The sequence below is a fragment of the Saccostrea cucullata genome, unplaced genomic scaffold, assembly GCF_032062105.1.
Source record: "Saccostrea cucullata isolate Sc308-1 unplaced genomic scaffold, CSIRO_AGI_Scuc_v1 ctg1274, whole genome shotgun sequence".
In the NCBI taxonomy this organism is placed as follows: domain Eukaryota; kingdom Metazoa; phylum Mollusca; class Bivalvia; order Ostreida; family Ostreidae; genus Saccostrea; species Saccostrea cuccullata.
The window spans coordinates 141,762-152,500 of record NW_026927398.1 but is presented as its reverse complement, the minus strand read 5'-3'; the positions used below and the strand labels follow the sequence as shown (position 1 = coordinate 152,500).

At 34.5% G+C, this 10,739-nt stretch overlaps 1 protein-coding gene across 3 annotated transcripts; it reads right to left on the bottom strand.

Annotated features, from left to right (window-relative positions):
* Nucleotides 1-1,548: 1,548 nt before the first annotated feature.
* Nucleotides 1,549-8,886, bottom strand: LOC134274337 (RNA-binding protein lark-like). Of its 3 annotated transcripts, XR_009993592.1 has the most exons (9): nt 8,786-8,886; nt 5,458-5,598; nt 5,168-5,251; nt 4,968-5,047; nt 4,501-4,524; nt 3,544-3,810; nt 3,386-3,427; nt 2,351-2,451; nt 1,549-1,639 (listed from the first exon to the last, which is right to left on the bottom strand). XR_009993592.1 is itself a non-coding variant. In XM_062756611.1 (8 exons), exons 2-8 carry the CDS (start codon nt 5,590-5,592, stop codon nt 2,436-2,438), a joined length of 648 nt encoding a protein of 215 aa, XP_062612595.1. In that variant the 5' UTR covers nt 5,593-5,598; nt 8,786-8,886; the 3' UTR covers nt 2,039-2,435. The 3 variants fall into 3 exon arrangements, 2 of the variants coding, with proteins under 2 accessions (XP_062612595.1, XP_062612594.1); XM_062756611.1 differs by lacking the exon at nt 1,549-1,639 and having other exon boundaries at nt 2,039-2,451; XM_062756610.1 differs by lacking the exons at nt 1,549-1,639; nt 2,351-2,451 and adding an exon at nt 2,811-3,221.
* Nucleotides 8,887-10,739: the final 1,853 nt, after the last annotated feature.

Sequence of the window (10,739 nt, the reverse complement as noted above, 5' to 3'; positions counted from 1 at the left end):
GCTTTGTGGCAAGTTTGGTTGAAATTGGCCCAGTGGTTCTTGAGAAGAAGTTGAAAATGTGAAAAGTTTACAGACAGACAGACGGACAAACAGACGGACGGACAGACGGACGCCGGACAAAATGTGATCAGAAAAGCTCACTTGAGCCTTTGGCTCAGGTGAGCTAAAAATGGCATATGCCTATTTACGAGTCGTGTTCAGCTTTAAGTAAAAGACAAGATAGGGCAAGACCCCTATTTGTCCCCTGATTTTGGGTGTCTTTCAGAATGATTTTAGTTCAGTTTTTAACAGTTTATCTATAAATACCTGTTGTCATCCCTGCCACAAAATGAACATTGGTTCCAAGTTTTTAATTATACAGAGGTTACAGAAAGTTCAATTTTCGAATTTTGTCATTTTTGTGCAAATTTTCATCAATTTTACAGCACATTTTGTTTCAGAAAACATAGAGCACAAGCTTGTCTATCTATCAGATTTATATAATTTATAAACTAGTACCAAATGCAATTTCTTTGTAAAAATCTGATAGGCAAGCTTGTGCTCTATGTTTTCCGAAAAGAAAAGTATCTCAGATGATGAAATTCTACCAGAATTGAGGAAATTCAGGAAGATGTTCTACTTCTGCACCCTCTAGTGGCTTCCGTATTAGCTTTGAATCCATACTGGTGCTGGTTTTAATGCAAGCATCTATAGCACGCCAAATTCACAAAAATGAGATAAACCTAGTTTCACATTTGATAAACTAGGTTTATCGACTGTAAACTATAGTTTACAAACCGTAAACTATAGTTAACCATTCGTTAGGTATAGTTTTCATCTGAAAAACTATATTTAACGGTTGTTAACTATAGTTTACGAATGATAATCTAAGTTTATCTGTCTGTTATAAGCGTTAATAATAGATTTTGTTGATAAACATAGATTCACGTTTGTAAACTATAGTTTACAATCGTAAACTATAGTTCAGAGTTGTTAATCATAATTTCACAAATTGTGAAACTATATTTATCAGATCGTTAACTATAGTTAACGGTTTGTAAACTATAGTTTACAAATCGTGAAACTCTATTTATCAGATAATCTATGTTTTGCAATCGCAAATGATAGTTTTCGGTGTTAAGTATAGTTTATGGTTGTGAAACATAGATTATCGCATTAACTATAGTTTACAGATGTAAAATATGGATAAACGTTGTTAACTATAGTTTACAGTCCGTAAACTATAGTTTACAACCGATAAACCTAGTTTATCGATTGTGAAACTATGCTTTGCTCATTTTTGTGAATTTGGCGTGCCATAAGCATCATTTTATGGTTGTTAACTACAAACTATCACAATTTTACCAGTTTCTGATTTTTACATCAAATAAGGGGCCAGATTTGGCCGTTTCCCTACCTTGTCATTTACAATAACCTTTACCTTAGTACTACATGTATATCTAAGAAAAAAACAGAAGAAATTTGTGAAATATGACTTTTTATCTTTGTAACAAAAAAAAAAAAATACAAAAAACATTGGACGAATCCACTTGGTCTTTTAATGAAGAAATTTGTCCCTGAACAGATGACAAAACAAACGGGCTAAGTAAGATGTTTATGCCTTCTGTGTCATCACCATGCTTTTTACTTGCCCTTTCATCTAAAAAGAAGAAATGCCATATAAGATATTGAAGTTATGAAATATTGAGATAAAAACAAATAGTAACTCATACTACCTTACTTGTCATTTTTGAATGCTACTACTGTAAAACAGAGCCTAAGTTAAAAATAAGTATGGTTGAAGCAAAGGAATGAAATTGGCTAGTTTTCAGCCATCACAACCCCCTCATTCTCTTAAAAATTCTCCCTTTATTTACCATAATTTAGAAAATTTATCATATATAAAAATTTATCGTATTCCCATTTACATTCAACAAGACACAAGAACACAGAAAGTGACCAATGCAAAAAATAATATATATATATATATACACACACACAACTCTTTTTCCAGAATAACAGACATAAAAAATTATCTTAATTTATACTTCCTGATTATATTTCACCAATTGAATAATATTATAACTAAGAATAAACCTAAATTAATTTTAATCATCATCCTTTGGATAGAAAATTAGCCCATTTGTCTTCTCCCTGTTGCTTAGGGATGCAATATGCTTGGAGTTTGACTGAAATTTGTTCCATTGATAAGGAGATGTCAAAATTAATATCAGACAACTTAAAAGATGGTCGTAAATTTCCATTTTTATTGATATGTCAAATATCTAAGAAATTAACAGATAGTATCAAAAACTTTCAATAAGAAAAGTCAACTTGTTTATGCTCAGTTACATGAAGCTAAAAGTAGTACCTGATGATTTATATCAGCGTGATTTCTGTTCTGATGAATGGACATCTAGGAATTCCAGTATCTTGAGGGCGATGAAATCAAACGTTCACCCACACTCAATACTGTTCAATACAACGAGTAAAGACTTCATATATGTTAAATAAAGTCAAACAAAAGACAAACTTTGCATTACAATGTGCTTATTCAATTACATTTTAGAAAATATAAAATTTGAAAGCTTTATTTTTACAGGTTACTACACAAATACAACTGCAAAAGAATATGAATACAATGAGCACGAGGTTGCACCAAATATGTAAGCAAACGAAACAGTAGCGCACTGTCTAGCGCGGATCACCGTCTCGAAATCATTCTTACCAAACTTGTTGATCATATAATTATTTCATCCACGTAATGCTAGGCCATTCTCTCTTAGAAAATGAGCTGAAATTATCAAATTCATTCAATCCCGAAACAAAAACATTGTTATACATTTTTTTATTTTATCATTTATTGAGTTTACTAATTCATGAGACAATGAAAATATTTACAAATGACACGTGTGAAAACTCGATTCTAAAAACGTCTACAGTAGATCTTGATTTGATCACGGTTAATTAAGCAAAAATATTCGTCCTTCCACAATCGCTCAATTACTATAACACAATAGGTCCAGTCTTTTCTTCCATTTCTTTCAATGCAGATACAATCTATAAAATGCTTAAAATATTTTTTGTAAAAAGTTTCACAAGTCCGTTTGAAATAATGAAAGCATTAATCAGCTTTCCATCTTTGGCCTCCGACGCGGGTCTGCGACGTTCAATATGGTGCCGGGACGCGGCTGCGAGGTGGCGACAAACGATTTGTTCCCGGGGGTGGTGGCATTGGGTAGCTGTTTACAATAAACAACAATGTTGTCAAGAATTTAACATTCAAAAGACTCATTACATATACTTTAAAGCATTTAAAAAAAACATCTTATATTAATCATTCCTTTAAAATCACTTCATATTTTTACTTTTACCAAACTGAATTAAAAATGTTCACAGTTCTCACCTGCTTCTCCTAGGAGGATAGTAAGAGTCATAATATGGATCACTGAAAAAGATATTTGCTTTGTCAGCAGAGGCTAAATAAATTCAGATGACTTGTATTTAAATACTTAAAATTCAATCCATGTTAATATAATGTGAATTGTTAATTTTTGTACTTACTCTGGTCTTGGTCTCATTGGAGGAGGAGGGGGTGATCGACGCCCATAGTACTCTGGGGGTGGTCTGGCGTAGGGGTCCCTCTCTCTGTAGTATGGATCGCGGGGTGGGGGTGGGGGGAGAGGCCTCCTGTCGTAGGGTTCTGGGTAGGGTCTATATCTGTCATGGGGAGGTGGGGGAGGGAGGTACCTCTCCCTGTAGTAGGGGTCGTATGGGTCTCTGTATGGGTCCCTGTATGGGGGCTCTGGTCCTCTAGGCTTCCCTCGAGATCTAAATCAGGAATTGTTTAAATAAATACAATGTCTTTTATCATGATGAGGCAGAGCATACATTTTCATTAGAATTTATATTGATCTAGTTTGTGTATCAACCCTTAATAAATAATATTTAAGAAAAATTTGTTTTAAACAAGAGATGTTTGTAAAACACTTATGCCCCCCTCCCCCCAAATTGCAATTTTTTTGTAAGTCTAAGGGGCATAATTCTGTCAAAAATGGCACGATTGTACCCAAAACATAACTTGACCTAGATATTCATCTGATTAATCTGTATATTAAATTTCATCTCAGTATGTGCAACGGTTGCAAAGAAAATGAACGGAAACTGCAAATAATTGAATTTTTTTCAAACTCCAAGGGGCATAACTCTGTCAAAAATGGTGCGATCATACCCAAAACAGAACTTGGCCTAGATATTCATGTGATATATATGTATACCAAATTTGATTTCAGTATGTGCAAAGGTTATGAAGAAAATGAACGGAAACTAAATGGACCGACAGACAGACCGACCAACCGACAGACAGCAGCAAAGCAATATGCCCTTCCTATCTTCGAAGGGGGGCATAAAAATTACCTAATTATTATATGTTTCAATAGATATGTGCATCATAGAATTTGTAGTAAATCTTCACATAAACTTTGAGAAGGTTACAAAGTACACTTGAAACATATTACTTACGGTCCCTTTGGGCAATCTTTTGACCTAAATCAAAATAAAGAAATATATGTAGCAGATTTATAATTCATAGTCTGTTTTACAACAAATCCGAAACAAATACTTTTAAAGTTCTGATCAGAGAGTTCACTCACTGGGATAAAAAAAAAACCTTCATTCTATTGCAAAAATGTCCAAGTTAAAAGGCCATTTCTGTCAAATTTTGCACAAGGTATACTGAAATTGTGTGCATTTTGATAATTAATAATGTTTTTGTGGAAATGTTGCATGTATTTAAGAGCTTCATTCTCCATACAAACTTTTGACTGTATTGAACTGATTTGAGGAAGATTTATACAGAATTGGATGTTGGGGAAAAATGTGTATATCTAATTTGAGAGAATGACAAGCAATTCTAGGTAAAAAGCTTGTACTACTAGCATCTAAAAGGCTAGCCGTTACAAATTGAGCAGTTTAAAGAGAAAACTGACCAGTGCCCCTCCTTTCCACATCTGTAACACTCGCCTTTTCCTCCCATCCCAGGTTTTTGACGAACTTTGCTGTGAGACATCTGTGCACAAAAAACAAAACATTTCTCTATTATCTTATTGCTTTGATTCAAGTTGTGCAATTTTAACATAACATTTTAATTTTCATTCAGTATAAGTATAAAGATTTAATGATTAGTAACCTCCACTTTTAATTTGACGCCTTCAAAATCAGCACCATCCAGATTTGCTTGTGCCATTTTTGCTTCATTTGGATTTTCAAAGTGCTGGAAAAGTAAAATTACAATTCCTAAGATAAAACTTATCTCAATATATAGGACTGCTATAATGCTTTTTCTGACATAAATATATTTTAAAAGTGACAATAATTAACATATAAAAAATGTTATTTGATTGAACTCTGAGTCACATTTATTATATAAATCATGCAGTCAAATATGTAAAAAAAAAAAAAAAAACTAATACAACTTACAATAAAGCAGTAATTTCTGACAATGTCACATTCTATAACTTTTCCATATGCTTCAAACATTTTTTGTAGATCAGCTTTCCTGCAAGTTTCAGGTAAATTCCCAATGTATAGTTTTGTAGATATTGGAGGTGGCATTCTGATCTTTAAAAGAAAAAAACAAGTCAGAAACACAATTGTAATAAAGTTGAATCAATTATTGTTTAGTTTTGTGTGAATGCACGGGTGTTTAGTTTTGGTTTATCATTTTTGTTGACTATGTTTTGATGGTAGTGGGTTACCATAGACGGGTGTAGTGTGTAAGTTATTTTTAGCGTGAGGCGTGAGTATAAAAGTGACCGGTTAGGCCAGAGTGGTCAGATAAGGGAGCGGTAGCAACATCAGCCGGATGCCACGTTTGTAAGTATGTTCTTTTGTTTGGGTTTTTCTCTGTGTAAAGTTATTTTAGGGTTAGTTAAACGTATGATATTTTCAGTGCGTACCATGTAGTAAGGCGTGAGGAGTGTTTGGTAAATTTACTTGACGATGACCTATAAGAGACCTATACGTGGTGTGAAGTTACAGTATGGAGGGTCATTTAAGGACCTAAGACGTTCTTTCGAAGCCGGAGGGTGAGACCAGCGAGTCCGGGCCTCCAACTACCGTGGTGAATCGTTTATCGGGGCGGATCAGCACGTGGTGGCGGGAGTCCTTCAGCGTGACTAGTGTCGTGAATAGTGAATTTCAGTGAATTGTGTTTCTAAATAAAATTTGAGAAAGGAAATTCCAAAAACTATTATATTATAATACAGTTTATTTATTAAAGTGAACTTTTTCTAATTCTAAATAAGAACAGCTGATTGTTAATCTCTATATCTGATATTAGCTGCAATAATGTAGCCCTCTCCGATTTTTTTTTTTTTTTTGGGGAGAGGGCTACAACTCCTTAGGATCTCTCTAATGGCGCAGATGTGGCAGTGGATCACTACCGCACGGATTTCGGCTCAAATTATCAGTAAACGGCTATTTTATTATCATCTCTTACCTGGAATCCCAAAATGTAATTATGCAAAACATAAATCGATCCAAAAATATTCACAACGATCCATATATCGGTTATTTTCCGTGTGTGTCAACAGCTTAACTTGAATTTATCCGCCATGTTTACTGACCTTGATGGATTGTATTTTGGGACAGCCAATGAGAATTTAGGTTCTATAGGAGCGGATCTACTAGGAATTCCCTTATTTTAAGCATACGTATCGCTGTTTGCGCAAAAATAACACTTGAAATGGTTTTATTTATCGATGTTTTTGTGATATATTATAGCACAATCGTTTATAAACATCGACATTTGCTTTATTTAGTTGTTCCAAATTTCAAGCGAAAGTCTTACTACGTCACGCGTGAACTGTCATGGCTGCTGAATATTGCAGCTGGGAAAGACACAGATTTATTTTACATGGTTTTCGAGTTTAACAGGCTATGTTGTTGACAGTGAATAAAAATTCCGTCTTATAAGAAGTAAGTTTAATGTAAAAATAATTTATTTTGCCTTCAATCGCCCGTATCAAAAAAATACATTTGCACCATTACGGAGATGCGATGGAATTGTAGCCCTCTCCAGAAAATATCAGGTTAAAAAAAATCGGAGAGGGCTACATTATTGCAGCTATATCTGATATGTGAATTGAACAAAAAAGACTGTTGATTTAAAGTTAATTATACTGTATCAGATATTTGTTAAACTTATTTCTGTTTCATTTTATTTCTTGTTTGAGTGTGGTGTGAAAGGAGGGAGAGAGAATATTATCATTCTTTTTTTTTTTTTTGTTATTTTCTTAAATAATTTTTTTTTGTTAAGTTTACAATTTGTTCTTTTGTCTCAGCCATACAAAATTCCAAAGAACTCATTACAACAATTGATAGTAATAGCCTGATAGGTGCGACAACGAAGGAGGGAATTTTTCTTTTTCAATTAAAACACAGAAACGTTGCACATGTAATTTGTCAATTATTTGAATGACTCTGCACAACAAATCCTTTGTCAAATTTTGACCAGATTTGGAACAGACCGTCATTTTTTATTAGTCAAAAATATATGATTGGTTACCAGGAGGATAGATTGAAACACGACTGATAAGTGCAAAAACTTCCAAGAAGGCAGGATTTTTTTTTAAGTTAAAACACAGAAATGTTGCACTTGTTTTACGTGTGTGACGGTTCTGTTAAATATTTGAACGACACTGCGCAACAAATTCCGCTTTGAATTTCAAATTTTTTGGTTGAGAGCAAGGATAAATATCTTCCCTGCAAGTTTGAATTATGCAGCATTCCACGCCGTTCCAGAGAACTGATCAAAATGAAATTTCTCTCCCATTTGGTGGGTATAAGAACTGACTCCGGTATGGGCGACTCACCACCGAACGGGGTTTAAATGACCGTTTGACCGTGTGTGCCCATCCTGATCTATGCTTCAGTAGCTTTTAGTCCCATACACAGCTTGCCACAACTTAGATAGAATGTTCTATCGTTAAAATGATATTGTCCTACGGACCCGGTTTAACAATAGAATTCGTTCCGTGTATTCGTAATGTAGCAGAAAGAAACACGGGCGATAACTCGCATAGTGCATTTACTAGGAACAATCTAGAGAGTTCCGAATGTAAACATTGCAGGTAATTTGAATCTAGAGAAAAACGTTGAGAAAATTAATTGGATTTTCGTATTTATATGGATTATTTTTTGGGATAAAAGGCATAAGCAATCTCAAGAAGGTTTGTTTTGATTATTTTGGTAGTTATTCCCAGTGCAAATCATTTTATATTCTTCAAAATCGTTTCGGAGCGGATCCGCTCCGATTTGCTACATTGTAAGTATAAGGGACGTATTCTAACTGTGGTGAGGGCCTGTACCGAGACACAGTTAGATTATTCTAACTAGCCACAACTCAATTTCTTTTAATTTCACCACCCCTATACTTTGTGTATTTTATTATAGTTGGGTCCCACGGTGAAGGTCGAATTTAAAGAAGGCAAATACAAAGTCGTTGTGATCCCCGCAGAATCATGGCGGCCATATCAAAGGGTTTGTACAAAGCGAAAGTACCAGATACAATCCACCCCATAGATAGATTCTTTATTAGGAACTTAACTTTAGATAAATAAACGATTCATATCGCTCCAATCTGCAAAAGATGCCACAACTTCCTTTGTAAGTAGGCCTAGGCCTAATAAATTTTTTTTTCTATGTAAAGTTCATCAGACGATGTACAACATTGATTTTGTTAAACTCATAGCTTTTGAACAACCGTACAAAAAACTTGCAATATAAAGGACAAGAAACAATTTACCTATTTATCTGCAACAGTTCAAATCTTTTTTGGATAATATTGAGCTGAAGAAAAATCTGGATCACGCGTTGACTGGAAATGAAAACGAGGCAAAATTTCCTTATTAACTCGTACAATAATTCCTGAAAATAATCAAGGTACTAAAAATACTGAAAAATCTGTTTGCATTCTCCAATGAATTTGCGGCTTACAACAATGAAATTCTTTGTCAAGCGCGATGTTAAAAAAGAACTGTAAAGTTTGTTCAATGTAAAGTAAAAGAAATACAAATTTTAAAATGCTTCCAATCATTAGCAATTTTTTTGCATTGATTCAAAATTGAGGGCATCCTTTTGATTTTGTTAGATATAGATACTCTTATACATTATTTATTCAAAGATTTTAATAAGTTCACTTGCTTTTTAAAACTTAATTTGAGCCCTAGCCTCTATTATTTTAACACTACAATGTTGTAATGAACTGAAGATTAAAAGATGACCTTTTTGGTGGGGAAGGTATAATGTTCCTTGTTACATGTACAGCCACACACAAAACCGAGCAACCCGTTTTACACATGAAAAACTAGATTACAATAGGCCGAAGACAACCTCAGACTGGCCTTTCCTGTGTTAGAGATTGACTATGATGGACTAACTTATAGATCGATTGATTATATGTTGTTTTACTTCCCATTTGAGAATATTTCACTCATATAGAGACATCACCATATATATACTGATGAAGGGCTTCAAATTTTGACCTTTACTCGAGACTTATGCCATTCAGCAGTTAGGGATCTTTATTGTGCCAATGTCTACTGTGACATGGGGTTTTTTTTTTTTTTGCTTGTCAACTTTTTCAGGTAAAAAAAAAATTTCTGGCTCCCCACCCCCCACTTTCAAAAACGATGCTATGTCACCGACATGAATTCGTGGGTCTCTACATACCTTGAAATCAACAAAAATAAATTTGCAATTTCCAGACCTGCCAAGTGACCCACATTCAGTGGGTCACACCCACAAAACTGACCTCTCACCCCCCACTCGTAATGACCCGCGGCGTGTCATTGTTTTCACCCGCAAAATCGATCATTCCCATTTTTTGACCCCTTTGTCCCCACAAGAAAGATCTGAAATTCATCCTAAAATTTTCCGATTTGTGTTTTATAAATTGGGATATGAATATCAGACTTGTTTATTCAATGCACACAGATTAGTATTTTTGTTTATGCCAAGGTGTTAATTAGGGCCTAGCCACAGGAAATCACTGCTCGCTTGAACGCACACATTGACACAGCTGTACAGGTAACATGCCTGGAGCAGTTAGGGGATTATACGTATCCATTTGAACGGGTATATGCATGGTGAACCACATAGATTTTTGCGCGCTACGACCCAACATTTCAATTCTGAATGTTGGGGCATGACCCCCCACAGCATCAATTTTGGTTGGCAGGTCCGAGTATCATGAGTGTGAATCGCACTGTGACAGTGAAGACAGATGATAACCAATAAAACCGAGGCCCTGTGTAGCAGTAGGTGCTAGCACAAAAAAGATCTCTCATAGTCAAAGGGCCTCACTTGTCAAGTACAGGTCTAAATTTACAGCTGTTCACCAGCAAGTGTTGTGTCTTAATATGAGTGAATTTTCAAAGGGATTTTTAACAACTTATCATAACACAATATGCTACATGGATCAAAGGGCATTGTTTTACAGCAGATTAAGGTCTTGTTTAATGTGGATAAACCTGAACACTTGAATCACAATCATAAACCTTCATTGGATTACTCTTGAAATATACCCATACAAGTAGAAAAAAACACCCATTTTCTCCAATACTTTATTCAGTAAAACACAAATTTGTAGCTACACAGCTATTAATTAACAGGAATTTATTTTGAAAATTTCATAATTTGCATTTGGACTTCTTACTGGAATATAAATGTACGGTACCAAGTAGCACTGAAAATCATAA